Consider the following 26,736-nt stretch of genomic DNA (forward strand, 5'->3'; position numbering starts at 1 on the left):
AGGTGTAGTGGGAGCAGAATGGGGGCAGGGCCATGGGCAGATGGGGGCAGGGCTGCAGGGGAAGGGATGGAATGAAGTAGGGCCATGGACGGGGTGGCAGTCATAGGGTGGCGCTGTGGTCCCAACTGCAACCAAGCTCTCAGCCCTCCCCTCCGGCCAGAGCCACGGGGCGCTGACAGCAGCGATCGGGGGTGTGGCCTTAGCTAGAAGAGGCGGGGCCTCATCCGGAAGAGGCGGGGCAGGAGGGCTAGCCTCCCCAAGGGGAAGCTTCACCTGCTGCCCATGAGAGGACTCTTTAATCTAGCACAGGGGTTCTCAAACTTCTGACAACAAAAATTACTAGATGACCCCAGGAGGGGGGACTGAAGCCTGAACCTGCCAGAGCCCTGCTGCCCTGGATAGGGGGCCAAAGCCCGAGCTCTACCACACCAGGTGAGGGGAAGCAAAATCCCAAGGGTTGCAGCATCCCCCGTGCAATCTGCTTGTACATGTTGATATTTCTGTGGCTGGCCCGTAGTTGCACTTGCACAGCCTCTTCTCTCCACAGGCACAGGAGATCCAATGCTTTTAGCCTGCTCTAGCACCTCTGGGTGTGCCTGGAGCCAGCGTGGTTAGCTGGATGCAAACAAAGGTGAGGTGCTAGGTGTGCTCACCAAGGGGAGCAACCAGGAAAAGACATGTCAAAAACACGCAGGGTTTTTAAAGTGGAGGAGGCAGGCTTCCAGTCTCTGTGACCCCTGGGCAGTGGAGTTTAAAATTGTGAGCAGAGCAGTAACTGTCATGGGGACTGGGGAATTGTGGGGCAGTGACTGAAGGACCGTTAGGGTCGACACAGATCATGTAATGTCTACACTCGCACTGTGGTGACTAAAGTAGTTTGACCATGGCGTGGCACCATTCGGGGAGGTGGTTTTACTGCATTACCAGAATGGGCCACTTACGTCAGCCAGAGACAAATTTGAGCATAAACACATGCACAAGTAGGTCCATGTATGGCTTCGTACGTCGATCTAACTGTAACGTAAACCAAGCTGGAGTTAACTAACATGAGGTACAATCCTAGTGAAGACAAGGCAGTTTTATGATTTTCACACAGGTAAGCCGTTTGGGTTAAAGCTATGGGGGAGCCTAGTATTTACCTTAACCCTCTAACTCATGGGAAATTAAGAACATCACTACTGGGTCAGACCAATAGTCCCATCTAGCCCAGTATCCTGTCTTCCAACAGTGGCCAGTGCCAGGTGCTTCAGAGGGAATGAACAGAACAGGCAATCGTTGAATGATCCATCCTGCCGTCCACTCCCAGCTACTGGCAATCAGTGGCTATGGACTCCTAGAGCATGGGGTTGCATCCCTGTCCATCTTGGCTAATAGCCATTGGTGGGCCTATACTCCATGAGGTTATTTAGTTCTTTTTTAAATGCAGTTATACTTTTGGCCTTCACAACATCCCCTGGCAAGAAGTTGCATAGGTTGACTGTGTGCTCTGTGAAGTACTTCCTTATGTATATTTTAAACCTGCTGCCTATTAATTTCATTGAGTGACCCTTGGTTCTTATGTTATGTGAAGGAGTAAATAAAACTTCCTTATTCACTTTCTCCACATCATTCATGATTTTATAGATCTCTACCACATCCCCCTTCACTCATTTCTTTTCCAAGTTGAAAAGTCCCAGTCTTTTTAATCTCTATTCATACAGAAACTGTTCCACACCCTTCATGATTTTTGTTACCCTTCTCTATACCTTTTCCAATTTTAATATATCTGTCTTGAGATGGGACGACCAGAACTCCATGTAATATTCAAGGTGTGGGTGTACCATGGATTTATAAAGTGGCATTATGATATTTTCTGTCTTATTATCCAGGGCCGGCTTTAGGCCGATTCAGCCGATTCGGCTGAATTGGGCCCCGCGCCGCAGCTGTCCACCCCGCCCCCAGCTCACTTCCCCCTCCTCCCCTCCCCTACTCGCTCCGCCCCCTGCTCCTCCCCCGCCCCTGCTTCCCGCGAATCAGAGGTTCGCGGGAAGTCTGAAAAGAAGCAGGGGCAGGCGGCGGCAGCAACAGGTAAGCTGGGGGCGTTGGGGGTGTGTGAGAAGGGCTCCGGGGAGGCGCGCCGCGGCCCAGTCCAGCCCCGGCCAAGCAGCTCCGGCCCCGGGGCGCCGGTCCGGCCCCCTCGGCTCGGCTCCAGCCCGGCCCCGGTTGAGCGGCTCGGGCCCGGCCCCCGCGGCTCGGCTCCGGGTCCAGCCCGGGCCCCGCGGCTCAAGCCCGGCCCTGGCTGAGCGGCTCCGGGTCCGGCCCGGCCCCCGTGGCTCGAGCCCGGCCCCCGCGGCTCGGCTCCGGCCCCCGTGGCTCAGCTCCGGGTCTGGCCCGGGCCCCGCGGCTCGAGCCCGGCCCCGGCTGAGCGGCTCTGGGTCCGGCCCGGCCCCCGCGGCTGGAGCGCTGGCCGGAGCGGGGCCCGATTCCTGGGGGCGGGGCTTGCGGCAAGCCACGCCCCCAGGAATCGGGCCCCGCTCTTGCTAAAGCCGGCCCTGTTATTATCTATTCCTTCCCTAATGGTTCCCAACATTCTGTTGGGATTTTTGCCTGCCACTTCACATTGAGCAGATGTTTTCAAATCGTGTTAATCTATGTGTCTGATAATTCTGTTCTTTACTATAGTTTCTACCAATTTTCCTGGCATTGAAGTTAGGTTTACCGGCCTGTAATTGCCAGGATTGCCTCTGGAGCCTTTAAAAAATATTAGTGTCACATTAGCTATCCTCCAGCCACCTGGTACAGAAGCTGATTTAAGCGATAGGTACATACCACAATTAGTAGTTCTGCAATTTCAGATTTGAGTTCCTTCCAAACTCTTGGGTGAATACCATCTGGTCCTGGTAACTCCTCACTGTTTATCAATTTGTTCCAAAACCACCTCTATCGACACCTCGATCTGGGACAGTTCCTCAGATTTATCATCTAAAAAAGAATGGCTCAGGTGTGGGAATCTCCCTCACATCCTCTGCAGTGAAGACCAAAGCAAAGAATTAATTTAGCTTCTCTATGATGGCCTCATCTTCCTTGAGTGCTCCTTTAGTTTTTGAGTCTTTGGCTAGTTGCTCTTCAAATTCTTTTTTGGCCTGCACTTTTGCATTTGACTTGCCAGAGTTTATGCTGCTTTCTATTTTCCTCAGTAGGATTTAACATCCAATTTTTAAAGGATGTCTTTTTGCTTCTAACCGTTTGTTTTTACTTTATTGTTTAGCCATGGTGGCACTTTTTTGGTCCTCTTTCTGTGTTTTTTTATTTTGGATATACATTTAATTTGAGACTCTATTGTGATGTTTCTAAAAAGTTTCCACGCAGTGTGCAGTCATTTCACTTTTGGGGCTGTACCTTTTAATTTCCATTTAACTAGCTTCCTCGTTTTTGTGTGGTTCCCCTTTCTGAAGTTAAATGCTACTGTGGTGGGCTTCTTTGGTGTTTTTTGCCCCACAAGAATGTTAAATGGAATTATATTATGGTCACTATTACCAAGCGGTTCCGTGATATTCACCTCTTGGACCAGATCCTATGCTCCCATTTAGGACTAAAACAAGAATTGCCTCTCCCCTTGTGGGTTCCAGAACTCGCTGCTCCAAGAAGCAGTCAGTAATGGTGTCTAGAAACTTTATCTCGGCATCCCATCCTGAGGTGACATGTACCCAGTCAATATGGGCAAAGTTGTGAAATCCCCCATTAGTACTTAGTTTTCTATTTCTATAGCCTCTTTAATCTCCCGAAGCATTTCACAATCACCATCACCATCCTAGTCAGGTCATGAGACTCAGTAGACTATTATTCCTACTGCTATACTCTTATTATTCAAGCATGGGATTTCTATCCAGTGAGTCTATGGTACAGTTTGATTCATTTATGATTTTTACTCTGTGCTTTGGCTTCACTAGGACTCCACCTTGAGTTTGCTAAATTGAGTAAATACTATTTTCCCCACTGAAGATCAGACAAGATCTTTCAGGGATAGCTCAGTGGTTTGAGCATTGGCCTGCTAAACCCAGGGTTGTGAGTTCAATACTTGAGGGAATCACTGAGGGATCTGGGACAAAAAATCTCTCTGGGGACTGGCAACACCCGCTTCACTTTCATCCTTGGCGCCTAAAGTGCCCGCCCAGCGCCAGGCCGGGACTACAGCCAGGGCGTCCGCCCGCTCACTCGTCTCCCTTGTAGCAACGCCGTCGTATCCCTCCGCGGAGAAAAATAATCCTGGCGCATGGGGGGGGGTTGTCCCCTCCCCAAACCCGTGAACCGTTAGTGATCGCTCGAGTTATGCCGCACTGGGCGGGCCCGTGGAGGAGGGATACAGCCGTGAATCGCTAGGCGATCCGCCGACACACTGTTACTCCCCTGTCCCCCTATAACGGTTCGTGCCCCGCGGGCCCGTGTGACGAGAGCAGCTCGAGACTTTAGGCGCCCTATTCCCCCCTCCGTGTATCCCTCCGCCGCGGGAGGGGGGGGCCTTCTTCCACTTCCGGGTCCGCCATTTTGTCTCCCTCCCTCCCGGGCAGAGGGGGGGCAGTTAAAAGCAGGTAACCCCCAGCCACCCCACCCCCTACCCCGGGCCGTGGGACGCCCACGCTGGCGCCGCCGGGGGCCGCCTCCGCCTCGCAGGGGTGAGTGTGGGGGGGTCCCCTCCTTGTGGGAGGAGTGGGGTCACTCTAGGGGGGGTCACTTGGGGAAGAGGCCCCTTGGGGGGCTGTCTCTGGGAGAGGCGGGGTACCCTGCCTGGAGGGGAGGCTGGGGGTTGAGAAGGTCTTTGCCTCCCCCCCCCCCGAGATTGGGGCTAAGGGAGGGAGCCTGAGGTGAGAGGGTGAATCCCGGGGCGGGGGGATCCCCACTTCTGTGGGGTTGAGGGGCTGGCAGGGAGGGGGTGTTGCAGAGCATTGGGGGTGGGGGCAGGTGCTCCTGGACCCCGAATGAATAGAAACGAGTGCGGGGCTTTACTCGTTATTTCTGATCCCTTGAAAGGTTACAAATAAGTTTTTAGCTGAAGCTTTTCTCAAGACACCTGTTGCTGCTGGAGAGGAGGGACGTTTCAGGTGTCAGATCCTACGGAGACCTTGACTAGGGTGGGGGAATTGTGAGCATGGGGGTGAGGGGGGGCTCCTGATTTTGATGATTTTATAGCTGTTCAATAATGAATCCAGAGTTAGGTTAAAGTGCGATGAGAGAAACTGCATTTTTTGCAGTTTTTAAAATAAATCCAAACCACCCCCCTTAAGCCCCAATTCTGCAAATTCTTACACCCATGATTAGCTTTATGCACATTGAACTCAACGGAGCTGTTCACGCGTGGCAAGTTAAGTGTAAAACTGGGGCTTGGAAGACGGTTAAAGGAGCATTCAAAATAAAGGCTGCCCTACTAAGAATCAGCGTAAGTGAAGCTAAGGCCATGAGGATCCTGCTAACACTTGCCTGTGTTTACACATGTGCACAATTGCCTCAAAGTCAATGTTTATGTACAAAAAGGCCCTGATCCTGTAATGAGCTCTGCACGTGGGTGCCTGTTTTGTGCTGCATGGTACTCCTGTAGGATTGGGCCAAAGTTAAACATATGTGAGCATTTGTGGGAATGGGGTCGCACCTAAAAGGTTCAGCAAGGAATACAGACTGCTTTAGAGTGATGCGGAGCTTCTTTAAAGTGGCCCTTTTAAGATGTCGTCATGCAAGCTGTATGAACAACTAGAAATAGTGCAAGGATTTTTTTCGTCTTTCAAGTTTGTTTCCTTGAACATCAGGTTTTTATGACCGAGCTAAAAATGGTCACACTCCTGCCTTCTATGTTTAATACTTGGCATATAATAATTGCACACTTAAGTTTAAAATATCATCATGTAAAATGGGAAATTTTACATTGGCTATGTTACTTGAGGAGAATTAGGTTTTTTTAAAAGAGATTGTTTTACTGTCATTTACGTACTGGGGGTTACTTATGGTATATTTGGACACTTCTGTTGAATTGTTCAATGAAGTGGTATAACTTTTTTTTTTCATAAAATGCGACAAAGAGTCCTGTGGCACCTTATAGACTAACCTTAATCTATAAGGTGCCACAGGACTCTTTGTCGCTTTTACAGTTCCAGACTAACACGGCTACCCTGTGATACTTTTTTCATAAAGCTTTTCTCTCAGTTAAAGATCTGATGGATTCACTGATTAACTGTGCAGTTCAGTACTGGTATGCATAGACATTCACTTGTAGCCATTTGAAGAGCCTCGCACATAAATTAATACTTAGGCTTCATGTCAGTTCTTCATAGGAATGAAATGCCACTGTATCTATGTCAGACAAAAACTTCAGATCCCCCGATTAACCTATTTATTATACCTTTAAAGTATAGCTTGAAAAACAGAGGCAGCATTGCTTAGTAGACTTAACGCAGAAGTTCCTATTTCCAGCTCTAAAACAGACTGCCTTTATGAACATGGACAAGTCACTTTATTTTTCAGTGTTTGGCAGCTGTAAGACGAGGACAAGGTTATCAGCCCCTTCGCTCCTGGGGGTGGGGTGTTTGTGAAGATGAAGTAACTAATCTTTGTAAAATGCTGTATTTACTAAGTACTATGTGTTGCTGTTGCTATTGTAGACTTGGACTCAAGTCCATGCTGAGCCTCTGAAGTCAACAGGGGTACACTTGAGCCATTGGTCTGTATCAGCTGATCCAGTTGCAGGATCAGGGTTGCATTTTGCAGTCCTATCATGTTGCAAGTACTGAACATTAAAAAGATATATATTTTCATAAACACTTGAACTCATTAAGTAATTTACTGGTCATATCAGGCTTAGATGCACACTGGAAATCAATCTATGTCCTAGTCTAGCTGACGATATTTTAGTCATATTGCACATTAAAGTGTTTTTTTTTTTTCTGTTTTAAAATGCAGCTTTCAGAAAATATTTGTTCCCATGTATAAAGATGTCGTTAGTGGACCTCGGAAAGAGGTTGCTAGAAGCAGCTCGCAAAGGGCAAGATGATGAAGTTAGAACGTTAATGGCAAATGGTGCTCCTTTCACCACTGACTGGGTATGTTTTTAATAGAAAAGGCTACTTTTTCCTTAAAGGTGTTTACTCCAACTAAAATATAGAACAGATCCTGTGAGGGCAGCCTGAGGAGTAGGCAATAATCTTAAGGGCTGGTCTACACTGGGGGGGGAGAGGGGGAATCGATCTAAGATACGTCGACTTCAGCTACGCTATTCTTGTAGCTGAAGTTGCGTATCTTCAGTCGACTTACCTCGTGTCCTCACAGTGCAGGATCGACGGCCGCTACTCCCCCCGTCGACTCCGCTTCCACCTCTCGCCCTGATGGAGTTCCGGAGTTGACGGGGATCGCGTTCGGGGATCGATTTATCGCGTCTAGACGAGACACGATAAATCGATCCCTGATAGATCGATTACTACGGTAGTGAAGACGTTGAGAGTCCTAACTTAGCTCCTGGGCACCCTCGCTCTGTAACTGTGTGACGACCAGACTGATTAACTAGCATTTCATTGCTGGGAAATTCAAGCAACAAGCATTCCCATTCATACACTTTTGAAGTGTTTATGCAGACTTAGGCCCTGATCCTGAAAGCGGGTCAACATTGGTTGACCCCTGTTCCTGCAGGAGGAATTACCCTGTGAATAACTTTACTATCATGGAGTAGCCCCATTGGAGTAAGTGGGACTAGTTTGGGGTAGTAAAGTTAAGTATGGATTTAAATACACCTCTACCTCGATATAACGCTGTCCTCGGGAGCCAAAAAATCTTACCACTTATAGGTCCGCGTTATATTGAACTTGCTTTGATCCACCGGAGTGTGCAGTCCCCTCCCTCCCTCCCCGGAGCACTGCTTTACCGTGTTATATCCGAATTTGTGTTATATTGGGTTGCATTATATCGGGGTGGAGGTGTAGTTAAAGGATGGGGCCGAAGCATGGCATTCATACTCCTGGTACGTTGCCAGTGTAACCAGTTTGGGTGCCGCTGTTATAGAATGTTGAGCAATTTTTTACCTGTTCTTTTGTATGGGGGTGTTTGATCGCTCCTTTTAAGTCTTCTTTAAAGTCATCCTTAAGTGTTAATGTTTTTCAAACTATATTAACTTGCTAAGTACATTTAAATACTGAATTTAAAGGTTATAAGAGGGAATTAGAACAGCCAACCGTATTGATTGGCAGCTAATGCCTTTTTTGTGGATATGTTTTAAATGTTTCATTTAAAGTAATTTTATATCAGATCTCATTTGACAGAACTTTAGTTCAGTGATCAGTTTATTTTTTAACATTTGCCTTGGTGCAAGTGATCACAATCTAATTTTGTTTGCTATCTACGCACGGACTATAATCCCAATCATTCATTTATATAATTGGTGCTTGTTGCAGGGTCAATTGCTGGTTGGTTTGCCCCCTTCTGGCAGAGCATACCATGGCCATCCCTCTGCATTGGGTGCCCCCTGCCAGTAGTTGCTCTCCAGACCCCATGGTGATCTATCCATTTAACTCAGCCCTCTACCACTTCCTGACATTCAGCCCTCTGGCCAGGTGGCTTTTTCCCCCCTTGCCATTGTGCACTTAAGGGTTTGTACCTCCCCTACTGTGGGGGATATGGTGGGGGTGTAATTCTAATTCTTTAAAATTGCTGAACACATTAATGGAGATAAATATGTGCTTCCACACCTACGTTGAACAGAACTTTTTTTAAAAACATTTTTTAATATACAGCTCGGGACATCACCTCTTCATCTTGCGGCCCAGTATGGCCATTATTCAACAGCAGAAGTGCTGCTTCGAGCAGGTGTTAGCAGAGATGCTCGAACCAAAGTGGACAGGACACCATTGCATATGGCTGCAGCTGATGGACATACACATATTGTAGAACTGCTAATTAGGGTAAGTGAGATGTTGTGTATCAATCTGCAGAATATAAATCCGATCAATTACGTTGTAATGTCCCTTATTAGGCATTACTCTCTGTGAAGAAGTTATTGGTCGATCAATGCCAATTAGATATTTTTATTGGTAGGATGAATTACAAAACTTCTTCCCCCTCTTAAGTATCATTTAAAAAACTTTTCTAAGGAAAACCTCAGAATTGTTCAATGAAATCACTGCTTAATTTAGTGATAACTACAGGAGATTTAAAACCGGGGTTCTCAAACTTTTTTTTTTTTTTTTTTGCTGGGCCCCCCTTTGAAAATATTTCAGGCTGTGACAACACCCCCACCCCTCATTCCCATATCATGCCACCCTTTATTAGGATATCTCCATTTATAATAATATAATCTCCTAGAACTGGAAGGGACCTCGAAAGGTCATCGAGTCCAGCCCCTTGCCTTCATTAGCAGGACCAAGTACTGATTTTGCCCCGGATCCCTAAGTGGCCCCCTCAAGGATTGAACTCACAACCCTGGGTTTAGCAGGCCAATGCCCAAACCACTGAGCTATCCCTCCCCCCCTTCTGTGGTGGGAAGGAGGAAGGAAGGGTGGCAATACCGTGATCCCCGACAATAGTCGTGCAACCCCCTGTTGGGTCGGGACCCCCACTTTGAGAAATGCTGATTTAAAACAGTGTGATGCCTGTGCAGGAGAACAGGAAGCACAAAGCTCAGAATGACGTTAAAGCAACACTGTTTGCGTAAAGAATCTTATTGTCTGAATTGTTTTACCCGTTGTAACAAATAATACCTAGGATGAGTATAATTGTAAGAAATTAGTACCAAAGCAAATCTCTAAATTCTTAAGTGGTGTGTGTGCGCATGCATACGCACATATTTGACAGCACGTTGGGTGGGATCATGAAGGGACTTAGACGTTGCAATGCTGAGCATGATGGTGGCACTTAACTTTTAGGTGCCTAGACGCTCCCAGGGACAACACTGTGATCCACAAAGCTGGGCAAGGTGTCTATATTCCATACCACGAATGAGGGGAGATAGATGTTAGAATGCAATCCACAAAAGCCAGCATGGTAGGCAGCTCCACCCTAAGCTACCAAGGGGAGACGCTAATGAGGGGCGTGTGCTATGTTCTGCTCTTCTGTCAGAGATAGGTGCCTAACTCTGGGCTACAGGGAGGCATCTGCCTACGAATGGGAACCTGCCACTTGGAGTCGTGCCTCAAGCACCTCTGAGCATGCCTACTGGATCAAGCCCTGCATGTGTCTTAGTTGGCCAAATGTCTGTCTTCCCCTTTGTTCGTGAACCACGTTCATGCTGGGGCTTTGGTGGGAAGTAGGCAGCAGTGCACATACCCAGAGGCAGGAACATAGGTGCCAAGGGAACTCTTGCTCTGACAAAAGTAGGCGCTGAGTGAGTTTAGGCACCTGTAGGGTTCGGCAGGAGTTTTGTGGATTCCAGGGGAACCAAAACTGGGACGTAGCTGCCTAAGTCTGGTATTTAGGTGCAGAAGTACCTTTGTGATTCCACCTCTTGTGTTTAGCATGTTTCTCTTGAATCAGGGAGAGGCCATGCTCTGAAAAAAATAGTTTAAAGCAATGCTTTTATTTCTCTCAGAATGGTGCTGATGTAAATGCCAAGGACATGTTGAAGATGACTGCCTTGCACTGGGCAACAGAACACAACCATCGCGATGTTGTAGAGTTGCTTATAAAGTATGGAGCTGATGTTCATGCTTTCAGCAAGTTCGATAAATCAGCCTTTGATATAGCCCTGGACAAGAACAATGCAGAGACTCTGGTAATGCTGCAGGTGGGTTAAGGAAGACATTTGTGAACGGACTTTCCCTGTAATTATCAGCTATCTGCCTACTGCATTTGCCAATGCGATGAGAATGAACATTTCCTACAGAAACTCTCTTTTGCATGCCTGAATCAGAATTGTGGTAACTTGTATAAAATATTGCAATGTCAATTGATATTAGTTTCTTCATCACTAAGGTAGTAGATTTGGAGAATAATGTTCATCATTTCTGAGCTGCATTGGTTTTCTTTGCATACACGCAGTTCTTCAGAAACTCTGCTTCTGGACTCATGGAATTGACTCTTGTTGTTGGAATGTTTGTGGAAACATGCCTCTGGGAAATGGGAATGGAAGAAGCAGATTATTTTAATGTTATTACACGGTTGCTTAGTTAATGTTTGGAAAAGGCTATTTAAATAGTGGGCTTGATTCTCTGTTGCCCTGCAACTTGTGTATTGATTTACACTAGTGTAAAACGCTGCCATTTCTGATTGATTTGGTAGTATTTTACACCTACTTTTGCACCAGTGCAAAGCAAATACAATTATTTGACTACACAAGATGCAGAGAATCAGGCCCCCAAAATGCTGTATGGATGCCAAGTATTATTTCTCTTATTGGAGATGAGATCAACGGTGTGCTTTTTCTTCTTAAGGAGGCAATGCAGAATCAGGTGAACATGAATCCAGAGAGATCAAATCCTGTCACAAATACAGTGACTGTTGCCTCACCATTTATCCTTGCATCAGGGGAAGTTCTCAATCTTGCTAGTTTTGTTTCTTCAGCAAACACCAAAACAACCTCAGGTAAGATTCTGTGAACATGTAGGCGAAAAATGTTTCTCCAAAATATTTCTTGTGTAAAGGTTTTTAGAAAGCTGCATTTCTCAATTCAGTCTTCTGAATTATAGAAGGCAGATGTTTCAAGTTAGTAGAGAAAGTTCTTTAAAACATATTGGAATGCACTAAAATATCCGTCCTATCAAAATATACACTTTATCTGTAAAAGATAATGGGCCAGAACCTAAGCTGGCATGAAAAGCCTTGATCCATTGAGTCAGCGGAGAGCTTTGCTATTTTCACCAGTTGAGGATCTGGCTCGGTGTGTATTATAAGCAATAAAATAGAACCTTCGTAACTTGGGAAATGTAAAGGACTCAAATTACAATGCACTGGTAGTTAACATAAGAACGGCCATAGTGGGTCAGACCAAAGGTCCATCTAGCCCAGTAAGTATCCTGTCCTCCGACAGTGGCCAATGCCAGTTCCACTAGTAAAATTTGAGTAGATATTCACCATTTGGTACCTGATCCCTAAATTTGTCAAGGATTCATTCAATACTCTGTTTTATTACTTATTAACTGGAAGAGCAGAGTGAGTCGTCTCGTGTATTTGAATGTCAAATAAGGAAACACATTATCTGCAATGATTTTCCATTTATCTTAGGTGTACAGGTTACTCAACTTATTTTTTCCTAGTCAATAGATTAGAGATGAGATAAAAAATGAGGAAGCTAGTTATTTCCGTAAATTTGTCTGAAAAATTCATTTAAGGCCGAATATAAATTCTTTTCCTTACGTGAGACCTTATAACGTGTTGTTTTTTGTTATATTTGGGAAATCCAAACTACTGTTTCTTTTCAGTCTTAAGGAGGCTTCTAAATACAAGGTTTGTGAAGCAAGTTGAGGGCCTGACCCTGCAAACACTTCTGCATGTGAGTAACTTTTGAAGCTAATGGGACTGTTCACATGCATGAGTGTTTGCCAGAGTTGATTGGAGCAATATTACAAATGTGGATGTTTCCTGTTTTCAGTTCTAAGGGCCCAATGCTGCAATCGGCACCCTAATCTTGTGTGTGGCCCCATTGACTTCAGTGAGACTCTGAATTTACTTTGAGTAGAAACTTACCATGTGGTTTACTCCTTTATTAAGTTGACAGATCCCAATTTTAGTATATGTGCTGCCGAAGTAATTAACACCCCCCTCCCCCCAAAAAACCAACCACCACCTGAGGATTAAAAGAGCTTCACATGGATAATGTCACACCTTGTCCTAAAACCAGGACATTCCCGCAATATATGTACCCAATTAATGTTAAAAATATGAAAAGGCCAATATATTTTTCCCATTTTGTTCTTTTTGGGTGCCACACTCTAAAACTTTACTCCTGTCAATATCAGAGGGGTAGCCGTGTTAGTCTGAATCTGTAAAAAGCAACAGAGGGTCCTGTGGCACCTTTAAGACTAATGGTGCCACAGGACCCTCTGTTGCTCCTGTCAATAGTAACTCCTGGTCTGTTGGGACCAGCAAACCCTTATCCCAACATGTCATTAGCATTTATCTTATTTGCCCACAAGAGGGCATTAGAGACTGTACTTCAATCACAGCAAGTAATAGTTTAACGTTTTTTTCATAAGTTAAGACACTTTTTGTACCACTTCTTGCTCATAGGTGACTAAAAAGTTTATTTAAAACTACAAACTCCTTAATGAGGACAAATGTCTTTTATTTGCCTGAAGAAATTTTGTTCAGAAATAAAAAAGTTACAACTTTCTGAAAATAGCATATTGAATATACTAATTTTGGTCCCACTTAGATTTCTTTCTTTCTTCTGTTCAGTCACTACTGTCTCAGTGTAATGGATTACTGTGCTCAGTTGAGGGAAGAAGCGTCTTGCACTGGAATTGGGATGATTTTTATTCCTTGCACAAAGCCGAATCTGCAGTTCAAGAACTTGATATGCTGACTCTGATAGTCTTTACACCAGTTCCTTTGTTGCGTTTCGACTGACTGGCTTATTTTGTGAAACTGGTTTTCAGACCATACATTGAAATGACTAAGTGGTTATAATTGACTGATTTAGCTTTCAAGAAAAAGCTCTGATTTTTGATTTGTAACAATCAAAATGTGTTTTCTAAAAAGCAATGCTGAACGGAGTCAATACTTTGGCAAAATCTCACAGTAAAAACTTGGGTTGTATAATTAGCTTATGTCAACAGGCTTTTAAAAAAAAATTTGGTATTTGCAATTCTGTAATTGAAATTAATGTGACACTGCAAAGTCAAGTAAATATCATTAAATGTATAGCAACCGCTTTTGCATAATGCTAATGTGTTCAGACTGTGTCTATTCTGTGCTGGTGAGGCCTTGTGTTTTGATCATGTGTGGCTTTGAAAACATTGTTCACATCTGTTCAGAATGAAAGCTAATTGTGGTGCCAAAATCTGGATTTTGATAGCCCAGTGGATTACCATCTGGCCACTTGAAGGTGATCTTTGTGACAATGCTGGAGTAAGTCATGTTAGCTTGCATCAGTTTACTCCATTTAATTCCTTTGCATTGTTTCCAATACATTTATTTTTAAATCTAGTAAAATGAATATTCAATATGTTCTCAGAACAGTATGTGGGACTGTTTCAGATCTTGAAGTGGGGTATGCTAGGTATGAATTGTAGGCTGGAAAAACAGCCCCAGTAAAGCAGTAGGTTTTTGGCAGCATTTTTTTTTTTTTTTGCTTGAACGGTTCTTTTAGTAGTCTTAATAGTATAGTAGAATACTCTGATTGCAAATCTCCTTCACTTGCCTTCATTTCCTCAAAACAGGTGATTCCCGTGTATCTACAGTGCAGTTTTCAAACTCAACAACCTCTGTGCTTGCCACGCTTGCAGCCCTCGCTGAAGCATCAGCTCCCCTTTCCAATTCAAACAGATCTACAGGTAGGTGGGATGAATCTGGCGTTGACATCAATGTATTTAGTCCCTAGTGTATAATTTGCAAGAAATCATAAGAAAATTGGGTTACTTAAGTATAGCTTGTAAAAAGGATTTGAATTCATTCAGCATAACTTGAGAGTTGCAAAGTGATATAATATTTGGCAATAGTTGGAAGGCTAATAGATTTATCTATTGTCATAGCTCTGATATTTCTACAGACAATAGTTACTTCTTTGAATGAAGCACCAACGTATTTTTTACTAACCAGTCTTTCACTCTATCCTGTTTTCACCTGGATCCTGTTAGAATTGTTCTGTCCAACTACGTGTTATAAAAATAGAATAGGATGGAGCCTGTATCTCTGTCAGATGCTCCTTACTACACAAATATGGACAGTGATATTTTTTTTCAAACTCCAGTTTTACAAAACATAGTTTGGAATGATTTTATTGCCACCTCGATATTTTGTATGTTCCCCCTGATTTTACAAAGCCTCATTGTGGTTTGTTTATCTATTTATTTATTTTTAAGTGTTAGGCTGTCTTGAGGCCTTGGTAACATTTGGATTCTTTTTATGCATACCATAGAATCGCAATTTTATGAACATCCATTTACATGAACTATTTTTCCTGACCCGAGAGGGGGAAATAATCGCATGGTAAAAGTGATGTCGTTGAGCAAGTTGACACCCCTTTATGTCTGATGCCATCAGTGTATTGGAAATTGCTTTGCAGTGGTTTTGAAGGACAAGAAGAAAATAATTCACAGCACCAAACTGCAATTTATGCACTGTGCCTGCTGTAATTTTGAGATCTTCATAAAATTGAACTTTCTGATTTTATGAACTCCTTAGTCCCAATTGGTTTATAAAACAGGGTTCTACAGTACTTTATTCTAAATTGTTTGATGCTTTATGGCAGTGATTCTCAGCCTATTTCCCACTGTGGGCCACATATGCAGCTCTTTGTTATGTGGGTTGCGGCCACACAATATATATACTTCCTACATGGCCCTGAGGATGTCACATGGGTCACAGCTGCATGCTGATTGGATCGTGGGTTGAGCACCACTGCTTTATGGTATATGTACAATGTGCAGAGTGTGGAAACCACCAGTTGACTTTAGAATGATCAAGTTGGCCATCTTTTAAAAGCAAACATTATGTAATCTTTTTTTAAACCTTTGAACCCATTTTTTTCAGAGACAGAGTACTTTTTACTGTATTTATTTGTGAATGCTGGTGCTTTAAATTCATCTAGGTATCTTACCATTGAAAAGTTGCTGTGCTTGTATTGGTATTTTATTTTGTCCATTTTAGATTTTTAACATTTGCAGATTACTCCATAGCAGATGCTTCAGTGTTTGCAGTTCTTGTGCAGTAAACATTGACTCATTTACTCCAAGTGTAGCTTTTTCTTAATTTTAAATAAACTTGGGAGTTTTGCTCTGCTTTCTCTAGCTAACACAGAGGAAATAGTGGAAGCAAATTCTGTAGATTCTGCAATACAGCAGGTGGTTGGCAGTGGAGGTCAACGAGTCATTACGATAGTAACAGATGGCGTTCCACTGGGCAGTCTCCAAACAGCCATTCCTACTAGTGGTATCAGCCAGCCGTTTATAGTGACCATGCAAGATGGACAGCAAGGTAAGAGGCTACTCAGTTTAGAAAACCGTAAGCCAGTTTTAGACTTTCCTAATGTTAAGAAAAATAAAAAAAGCTATGGTAGATGCATAGAGAGAGACTTAGGTCTGTGAATCTCGGGAAAGTAGGCATGGGGGGAGGAAGGGGAAGGAAAAATGAGGCCATTACATAGTTCAGCTTGCTTGTAGTGTGCTGCTACAAATGTGTACCTTCCAAGTGATCTCTATAAAAGAATGGAGAGGAGAATTAAGATTTATGACTGAAGCTAGTTACATAATCGTTCTAATTTAACACATAGTACTACATTTTTATTTTAATATTAATAGTTGAATTAAAATGAGTGAAACATGTGTAATGATAAATATTTATCATAAATTCTATTAGGTTATCTGGTGCATTCCCACCAGCTAGGCTAGGATATCTCCATATATAAGGAACCAATCCCATCTCCTAGAACTGGAAGGGACCCTGAAAGATTCTAGCCCCCTGCCTTCACTAGCAGGACCAAGTGCTGATTTTGCCCTAGATCCCTAAGTGACCCCCTCAAGGATTGAACTCACAAGCCTGGGTTTAGCAAGCCAATGCTCAAACCACTGAGCTATCCTTCCCCCCCTTCTTGATTGTCAGGTTAAGTATACCTTTTCATCCCATTACTCTAATTATATTGTCTTAGATCATCCTAATCTGTCAGTTTCACAAACCTATGCAAAATTATAGGTAGTTTACAGAGAGGCAGACCAGTCATAATGAATTACCGTATATACTCGATCATGAGCCAGTTCGTTTATATGCCGACCCCACCAAGATGGATAAGTAAAAATGGAAATTTTATAACCCGTTCATAAGCCAACCCTGTAATTCAGGGATCAGCAAACTTTGGCTCCTGGGCCATCAGGATAAGCCGTTGGCGGGCCAAGATGGTTTGTTTACCTTGAACGTCCGCAGGCACAGAGGTAAACCTAAGTAAACTTCTTGCATCTGAAGAAGTGAGGTTCTTACCCACGAAAGCTTATGCTCCCAATACTTCTGTTAGTCTTAAAGGTGCCACAGGACCCTCTGTTGCTTTTTTACAGATTCAGACTAACACGGCTACCCCTCTGATACTAAGTAAACAAAGTGTCCCGGCGCACCAGCTGCCTACCCTGTTGGGCCAGGACAGCAACTGGTGGGGAAATTTTGGGGGGAGGAGAAGCTGGGAGTCAGGGGAGTAACCCCTGTGACCATCCCCCACACTCTCCCCATCTCATCCCTTCCCACCTTATCTGGGGAGGGACAGGGACGGATGTCTCTGACCTGGCCACAGCCTGCTCCGGCGGGCCAGACCGGGCGGCGCGGCCGCAGCCTGTCAGCCCCAGAGCTGCAGCTGCTTCAGAGGCTGGGGGAGAGCAGCATGGCCAGAAGCGGAGAGATTCTGGCCCTACCTCTTCCCTTCTAGCTGTGCTGCCTCTCCTTGCTCCCTCTGTTGGGGGGAGGGGCTGTGTCCCACCTCTCCCTCTCTATACCCATTCATAAGCCGACCCCCTTCTCTGGTGCTTCCCTTTTTTACTAAAAAAATTCGGCTTATGAACAAGTATCTACGGTACTTATTTTCATTTCACCTCTGTTTGTTTGCAAACTATCCATGAATGGAAAGCAATTTTCTCAAATTTATTATTCAGAATTATTTGCCAAATGTCTACATATAATTATTGATCTGTAGCTTGTTCTGTCAATGTTCCTAATTAAACACTTTTGATAGAACACAGTAGTTCATATCCTAGAATCATGAATACCAGGATTGGAAGGGACCTCAGGAGGTCACCTAGTCCAAATCCCTACTCAAAGCAGGACCAATCCCCAACTAAATATGATCTGTTTCTGATAGAATTAAATGTTACATATCAGGTTCCCTGAACAAAAACTTGTTTATGTATTTATAATGTACTTGTGCTCTCGAATAGTCACAAGTTTTATGTACCCTCTTAATTCAATTGTTATGCTATTGACAAGAACAGGATGATGAAAGAACTATAGGTATTCCCTAAAATAGGGGAAGTTTTTAACAAAAAACATTTACCTTTGACTTAAGATTCTCCCAGCTAGGTGGTGAATGGGCTCTGAAACTTTCTTCTTGCTGTAGCAAATAGGATGTCTTAATGCAAGATATGAACAAGGAAACGTAGCCCGGGACTTGATAAGAAGTTCTGTGTCCCTTCAGTGGAATTTAGGAATTACTGATTTAAGTTTCCCACCACTTCTGTGCAGAGGAGCACCTCCCTCATGCATTAATTTTGAAGTAATCTGTGTCTCTGGATTTATGTACGAAAGCATCTGTAATCCATTGTATATTCATTTCCTGCATTTAATATTCCTTGACTTGTAGTTCTAACTGTACCTGCTGGTCAGGTTGCAGAAGAGACTGTTATTGAAGAAGAAGATGATGATGTAGAAGAGGAAGAACATCCACCAGCGAAGAAGCAAAAAATTGACCAAAATGTAAATGATTTGGAAGAAAACAAGGTAAAAGTTCCTGTTTGTAACTTTCATAGAAAATGGGTGCAGTCTAAACTGTCAGTCTGCACTGAACTGAGAATGTAGGGTTTCAAGTATAGTTAAAAAATAACACTCAATATAAATGATGTGGCCCAAGTTGATTTTAAATTTCGTCAATGATCATGTCTTTCCCATTTCTGAAAACTCTCACTATAATGTTTCTCATTCTTTCTGCTCAATCTGTATGGTCAGTTAATATGCAATACATTAATACCACTTAGCTCTTATGTAGTGCTGTTCGTTAGTAGATAGCAGATGTTTTACCGAGGTGAGTATCATTGTCTCCATTTAAGGAGGGGGAAACTGAGGCACAGCGAGGGGGGAAGTGACTTGCATACTGTCACCCAGCAAGCCAGTGGCAGAGCAGGGAATAAGAACCCAAGTCTTCTGCATGGCAGTGAAGTGCTCTGCCCACTAGGCCACAGGGCAAGTGGTGTTAGCAATTGAGTCACTGGTGGTGGAAGGAAGAGTCTCTTCCAAGTCACTCTTTGTGTAATCTTGTCAGTTAGTTAATTTTTGAGCCCAGTCTATTGATTTGAAGCATTGTACTCTGCTCTTTTATTTAGAACTCCCTCTAAAACTGCAGTGAGAACAGATCCAATGCGAGACTGACCACTCTTCACATTCCAGCTGCTGTTTTAAAGAAAGTCAGATTACCTATCCTTCCAAATGGGAGGGTGCTGGATAAGTGTTTTTTTTGGTGGCAGAACTTCCCTTTTGATTTTGGGGGCCACTAGGTGTTGTGGATTCTTTTTTTGTTTAGTCTGTTTCTCTAGCCCTCTCCCCAGTTGCCAACACTGTTGCTTTTGCATCTGGATAATAAAGAAATATGGAAACCCCACTAATCCATCCTTATGGGGTCACTTATACTAGAGAACTGTCCCTAGCCTACCTTGCTGAAAAGACCAGTGGACAGTTTCTGCCTTAACATATACCCTGTGCAACTTGATTTCACTTAACATAGGCCACTAATCAGCCCTTAGGTGATATAACCCAGCCCTGTTTTAGATTTACCAATGAGTAGAGGCAAAAGGCTTTGTATCCCTATGCCCTGAGACATCCATTATCTCTCTCGACACTTGGTCTGTCCTTTCTTACCTGTGTCTAGGTATTGTGTATTAGTGCTTGCATCCCAGGTCCAGGCACAAGCTGCTGACTCATTTGGGCACTAGTCAGTCTGTCTTGTTTTGTAGGACGATAACGAAAGGGAAATGTTACAGCAGCAGTTGCACGAGGCAAACAGAAAGGCGCAAGAATATCGAAGCCAGCTAATGAAGAAAGAACTGGAAGCGGAGCAATACCGGCTAAAGCTTGAAGCCATGGCAAGACAGCAGCCCAATGGTGCTGAGCTTACAGTGGTTGAAGAGGTTGCTGAGGTGGATGCAGTTGTGGTATCGTCAGAGGAAATGGAAGGGTCTGCAGCAACTGTGGTGGAAACGGAGCAGCCTACTGACATTGCTGTGGAAACCGTAACGGCATAACCTGTGGGTTACCAACTCCGGTTTTAAAGGAAAAACATTTATTTTAAAGGAGATGCTGTTGACAAGCAACATTGTGAGCTAAGTGGTCTACTGGAATATTGAACTGAACTGCTTGTGTGGTTCAGTTCAGAGGGATAAAATCTCTCCTGCAGCTCATAACATTAATTTGCTTTGAACACAAAGCCAAAGGTGCTTTTATAGTTTGAAGTTGAGAGAAAGGTATTTTAAAAAGTACCCTAATAAATTTAGCCAGCAAGTGACCAACAAGCTTATTTTGTGACATAGGTCTATAATGTGGGAGGGAAAGGGGTGGGTGGGGAAAGAGAAGTACCTCATTGCCAAAGTAGCTGGTAATAGCGCTCAGCTGCCCTGAATTTACTGCACTGAAAACAAATTTTATGCAATGACCTATTTGCACCCTTGTGTGTAGTTATCAGATTGGAAACCATGATTTGGAGTCTCACAAACAGTCTGTTTGGGGGTATAAACTTTTCATTAAAAAGCTGGCTTTTATTGGAAAGCAAACCTCGTTGCTGAAATAAAACACTATTGACAATATCTTCCAAAGCCCTTTGAGAGAAGTTGGAAAATGGATTGGTCTTTGTAGAGGATACGTTTGTTTCAAAAATGAATCCAAAATACAGTACTCCTACAAGAACAAAGCACAGGCTACGTTTGCATGAGCTCTTTAGCATTTAAGCAATTTGAGATATCAGGGAATATTAAAACTGCCTTTTTTGGGTCTGTTTTTGAAAGCGCTATCTACATCTGAACCCTTGACTACCTAAAGGGATACCAGGTAAAAATTAGACCCTTCAGTTTTATGAAACTCGGTCAAGTTTTCTTTTTAGCATTTTTGTGCTATTCAATGGCACCAACTGTTTATATATGCAAAATAAAATGTCTGTGAAGTTGTGTTTTATAAGACGGTCTGGGAGGTTGGTATGTTTCTGTTTGGAAGTGGGTAGGCATCTCACATCTTTACTAATCAAAATTGTCCATTTTAAATATACTAAAAAAAAATTTGAAACAAGTGACCTTAAAATGTTTATGGGTGTTTTTTCTTTACTATTTGCTTGCAGACCCATGCAGAGTAAAGAAGTTGCCTATATGTGTTGCCTGTTGCAGGCTGGGAGATTGTATTTTAAAGTGAGAGACATGTATCACATGCAGAACTGTCTGTCTTTTCTGTTACAGGACCGAAGCAAAATTATTGGAAGTGCTATGATTAACTGTGGGAACTATTGTTTACGGTATGGTAGTCTTAATTAATGATCATGAGTAAAGCAATTTAAATTGAGGAAAAACTTCACAAGAATGTAGCCTGACCAGTTTGCTGCAGTATTTAGAAAGTATTAAATCACTTCTAGCTTGAAAAACTGATACCGCTTTCTTGACAAGTTTTGAAAAATCTGTCTTCCCTTTCCAAGGCAAGTATCGTTAAATTCATGGCTTCAGTTTGCATAATGCACTCTCTCCTGCTTAAATTCTGCTGTTTGTCAGGATTGGCAGTATTCATGGTAGTTGTTCAATTTCATGGTTGCAAAGGTTTGTCTTGTATTGTTCTTATTTCCAGCAGTGTGTGTCCAGATAATGTGGTTTTGTGTTGATACAGATACCTCTTTCATTATATTTCTTTTCTAGCAGACATGCCCATGTTAGGACATTTGAGATGAATCGTGCAGAGACTTTTTTTAGTCCACAAAAATACTAACTTCTGGAGTCGTGAACTGTAATCCTGGGCATGGTCATAGGTGACAATGAATTGGCCTCTGTGTAGGGGAGACTGGTTCACATCAGACAAGCATGGCTCAGGTTCCTAGGATAGCGATTGCTCAAGAGTGGCTTTGAATTGATAGCAATGACATTGCAGGTCATGTCCTGGGAGGAGCCGTGGAGGCCTCTTTGAATCAGGTTTTGCTCTGTACGGTGCTGTTAGCCTCTCGCATTAATGAGCATGAGATTGGCATACATTTTAAAAAATGTAACTTCAGCCTGTCTTCGCAGCTTGAATTCTATTAACTATCTATTCTAAAGCATTTGCATTCAAACATTTGATCCATTTCCTGTTCAAAATGAATTGCCTCTGCTCACTCAAGAAATGTGAAAGATTGAAGCACCTCACATAAATTATTTTTGACCATGCATTTTGGCCTAACAGTTCTCTATCTGTAGATAGTGTACCAAATTCTACCATTACATCCATGCACCCTCATTGTCGCCGTTTGGATTGAATGGTTGAAATAGAGCAGAATTTGGTATACATCCACACTGCAGAGTACATATGTAAGTTGTATTTATTCTGTACATATGCTTACAGTGCAAAGCTTCTTTTAGATAGTGCAGATAGTACATTGTGCCTTTAGAAATGAAGGAAGAAGAACTATCCATTGTAATGATGGATTAATATAAATCAAATAGTTTTAATTTGGTAGTCTTGTTAGAAAAAGAATGATGACTTCTGAACAGAGATGTTTCCTGATTAGGAGAAAAGCATTGTTTAGTTTTAATTTGAAAGAAAGAATTGTAGAAGCTAGGTCTCTTCCAACTCTGTTTGGTAAACAGTCCATATCCCTCTCAATACAGGACTACTATATTTTCTGAGGTTTTGCTCAGTCTAGTGTTACGTGGCACAAAACTGGGGTATCTACCAGTTAGGCTTTGGAATAATTTCTTGTTGATTTCAGTGTTGGGAGTTTTTTTCTCCTTGTCTAGATGGACTTTTTAGGGATGGTTTATTTTGTCTAGCTCCCCATCTTCCCCCAAAGTAAGTGTTGGTTGCTGGAGTCATGAATCAGTAACTAGGGGATCTTACATCGTCACTCTGATCAAATCTTTGTCTCTGCAGTGGAAGCCATGAGAGGGACTTTGACTCCTTAGTAGTAGAAGATAGGCATGTCAAACTCTTCTATGTAAGTGTTCCTCTATTTAGTTCTTGTGGATAGAAGGTAACAGTGAAGAGGCCCAGACTTTTAGAATCAAGCATACAGCTTTGGACAGCAACTTTAGAATGAGAAACAAAAAGGGCCAAATTTCTTTGGTAGAGCCAATCACTGCTAAAATATCATTCTATGAATCTTGGTAGTGTCCAGATTCCTCAATTGGGATTGAGGACATGTTGTAATAGGGGCTGTACAAACGCACAGAATGCAATACCTACCCCAACTAGTGATCTAAGAAAGGACAAGCCAGGCAAAGGCTGGTCAGTGATATAAACCCAGTTAAAATCCAGTAAAATGAATTTAAATGAAACGAGGTCCTTCTTGGAAAGTTGCATTTCACCAAACTTCGAAGCATCTCCTTGGAGATGTGATGGATGTAACAATTAAGAATCAAAAAGCAAGATTCAGCAAAACATGCTGTCAGCCCTCTTGCAGCTGGATTGGGGATAGGAAAGAAGCTGGTTTATAAGATGGAGAGGGGAAGGGGGGGATGTGAGTCAGTCATGAACAGTTTGTTGGGAAGAGTTTAATAACCTGTAATCTTATGGACACTTGCTATTTGCAGAACATACAGGTAAGAGTGTAATCTGCCATACTGCAGAAAGACATTCTAGTAGCAGTGTCAATAATGGAACTCAGCACAATGTGAATTCAGTGCCATCTTGACTCACATTTATATATCCATTCGAAGGCAATAACCTATGCGGAGGGTGGTTGCACCATTTGTGTATATACCCGAAGTAGGAAGGGTGTCCGATATTCGTCTTTCTTTTAAAGTAGTGGGCCAGAGTCACCCCTACTATAAGCCCCCTAAAATCAATGGAGTTACCAAGGTGAATTTGGCTGTGTTTTCATCACTTATTGTAGTGCAATTAAAACTTAACAGTCCATAAATTTCAGAAATATTTCTTGGGGGTTTTTTTTCTTTGTAATATTGTGCAATTTAAAGGTATGCCCTGGCAGTCCAGTCCAAGCAGAAATTGTGTATGTGGTGTGGTTTTTCTTGTTTAAAACAGTTGGCTAAGTTTTAACAGTATTTTATTGGTTGTTTTCACTAACCGCTTTAGGAAAGACTTATGAAACTACTTTCTTTGTATTGTAAAATCTACCATGGGACTTACTGGTTTTATGTATCAAAGTGCATTTATTTATAAGCAGTGTAACTATTTATAAAAAGACTTTATATCTTTTCCAAAAGATGTTTGGAGGAAGGCTTTAATAATGGATTTTTAAAATGAATGATAGTTTGGAGAAACAGGACTCCTACTTATTTTACATTTTCACTATATACTTCAATACTATAAAACAGAACCAGTGTTTCCTCTGAATTGGAAAATACATTCATTTCCTTTGCTTTGTTTTCTGTACATGTTACAATTGTCTGAGCTGAAATTCTTTATTGTACACTGTGTAATTGCATCACAAGGCTTAATCCAGAGAGAAATTGATTTAACAAAATGTTTACAGATTTAAAGGGACACTGTCAAGTTTAAATTACATTTGCCTGAAAATTGTGCCTACTGTAGTTACTTGCAAGACCTAAGATTACAATAACTGAAAAGCTGGCAAAAAGTCTGCATTTGACAGCACTTTGTGTATAGTCATTTTAACTGTTTCCCCTGTGTTGTCTCAATTTTGCTTAAAAGACCCTTCTACTGGGAAACAGATCTCTCTCTCTCTCAAAAAAAAGTATACTGCGTAAGGGGGCTGGGATTTAAAAATGAGTCAATTTTTTTTTTTAAAGAAAAAAAGCACAGTATTCTTTTAATGTTGTATAGTGTGAAAAATTCACTATTTTGTGTTTTATTTTAGAAGTTTTCATGCACCATGTCTGAATTAAGACTGCAGCACATTCAAAAAGACAATTTCCAACTTTTGTATGCCCTTCTCCATGGCAGTTATATGATGAATGCTGGCTTTTGAACAGAGAGGCAGTGCTATATTCTGGTTAACACAAGGCTAGGTGAGACTACATAGATATTTTATGGGCTGTTCTTAAATAAGGGACAAGGAAAAAATGTAGAGATTTGTCTTAAGCCCAGATCCTGCCAACTCTTATGCATCTGAGCAATGTTATGCATGTGAATAGTCCCATTGAAATTATGCCTGGGTGTTTGCAGGATCAAGGCCTGCATTAGCTCATCTCCTCCAAACCCTACAGATTTTTAATCGAGCAATAAAGGATTACAAAAAATGTAAAAGCCTAAAATAAGCTCTTCATCTTAACCTGTGTGCAGAAAGGGAGCTGTCTGTACATAGCACTTATTTAAAAAAAAAAATCATCCTCCCACACACCCAGCCTGAATTTCCAACTCAAGAGACCAATTTACAAGTTCTGTCTTATTTGGGGATTTGCATTTCTGAGTGGGAGAGGCGGGAGAAATTTGACTGGTTTCAAATGAACATTATTGAAAAGTGCTATTTTTAACTTACTTGGTTTCTCCTTTTTTATATTAAGATATTTTTAGGTGACTAAACGCTACCCTAAAGCAAAAGAATCCCAGAATGGAAACACAACATTTAGCAATTTAATGGGTCTGCATACACAGTCTTTACTCAGGTAAAATTCTTTGAAATCCATGAGATTTGCCTGAGTCCTGACTGTAGGGATTAGGTTTCCACCTGCAATCTAGTTTAATTCACATCCATTTAACATGTTTGTCATATGAGGTGAACATGATCTGGTTGTAATTGGGATAGAAGTTGAATTGTGCCCATGTCTGTTTCTACATCAGTGGTTCCATTATTCTAAACTGTGACTTAAACTTTGCAAAACTTCTCCAGAGGAGAGGAAAAGAACATTAAGCAGGTCGTGTAAACTTTAACCAAACTGTTGGATTCCTTTAGATTTTAAATAATAAATGTCCTCCCAAAAAGCTCTTGTTTGCTCTGATGGGAAATTTCCATAGGGGAGTAACTAAAGCCATTCTGGTATAATTCCCCTGGGTGGACACACTTTTATTGTAGAATAGTGTCCTCACAGGGAGTTACACCAGACCAGTTATTCCACTGGAGCTATGCTGGGAAACTTCCCCATGTCGACAAGGCCTTAGGTTACGTCTACTCTGCAATAAGACCCGCTACATGGCTGTGGCTGGCCCAGATCAGCTGACTTGGGCTCAGGCTTCAGGGCTAAAAACTGCTGAGTGTGCGGCATGGCTCCACCCTGAACCCAAATGTCTACACTGCAGTTTTTAGCCCCGCAGCATATCCTGTGTGCCTGAGTCAATTGACCCAGGCTCTGAGACTTGGTGCTGTGTGTTTTTTATTGCAGTGTGGACCTACCCTCAGTCACTTAACAAAGACCTCTTGGCGTTTTCCTTTACTCTGCCACCTGCATGAACTGACCAGTGTTCCCTGGCTTATCTTGAGATTTGCAGTTCTCTGGAGAGAAATGCTCAGGTTCTGCAACCTTACCCGTATCAGATCAGAATCCCTAACATCCTAGGGGTTGTGTGTATATTTATTATCAGTATGGCAGAATCCTATTTGCCACTTCATTACAAAAAACTCCATTACAAATCCAATTAGCACTGTGATTAAGCATTTAAGTGCCCAGAATTGTAAAAGATTCTTAATAGCTTTATGTACAGGATGCCTTTAGAAAGCTTAAGTATTCTTTTTATATTTAGAATGTTTTCAAATGTTAAATTTAAACGTGTATATACATTTTTGTACTATGTTTCCTAATAAAATGCCAGTCATGT

General features: G+C 42.4%; 1 protein-coding gene across 3 annotated transcripts; it reads left to right on the plus strand.

Moving 5' to 3' along the window:
- Positions 1 to 4,420: 4,420 nt before the first annotated feature.
- GABPB2 (GA binding protein transcription factor subunit beta 2) lies at positions 4,421 to 26,736 on the plus strand. 3 transcript variants are annotated; one of them, XM_042843363.2, is made up of 10 exons: positions 4,483 to 4,652; positions 5,296 to 5,413; positions 6,925 to 7,064; positions 8,745 to 8,912; positions 10,535 to 10,729; positions 11,376 to 11,526; positions 14,322 to 14,435; positions 15,892 to 16,077; positions 18,437 to 18,573; positions 19,800 to 26,736. In XM_042843363.2, the coding sequence occupies exons 3-10, from the start codon at positions 6,957 to 6,959 to the stop codon at positions 20,085 to 20,087; spliced, it is 1,347 nt and encodes a 448-aa protein (XP_042699297.1). In that variant the 5' UTR covers positions 4,483 to 4,652; positions 5,296 to 5,413; positions 6,925 to 6,956; the 3' UTR covers positions 20,088 to 26,736. The 3 variants fall into 3 exon arrangements, with proteins under 3 accessions (XP_005293793.1, XP_042699297.1, XP_005293794.1); XM_005293736.5 differs by lacking the exon at positions 5,296 to 5,413 and having other exon boundaries at positions 4,421 to 4,568; XM_005293737.5 differs by lacking the exon at positions 5,296 to 5,413 and having other exon boundaries at positions 4,486 to 4,652.

This window comes from Chrysemys picta, chromosome 20, assembly GCF_011386835.1.
Source record: "Chrysemys picta bellii isolate R12L10 chromosome 20, ASM1138683v2, whole genome shotgun sequence".
Taxonomy (NCBI): Eukaryota; Metazoa; Chordata; order Testudines; family Emydidae; genus Chrysemys; species Chrysemys picta.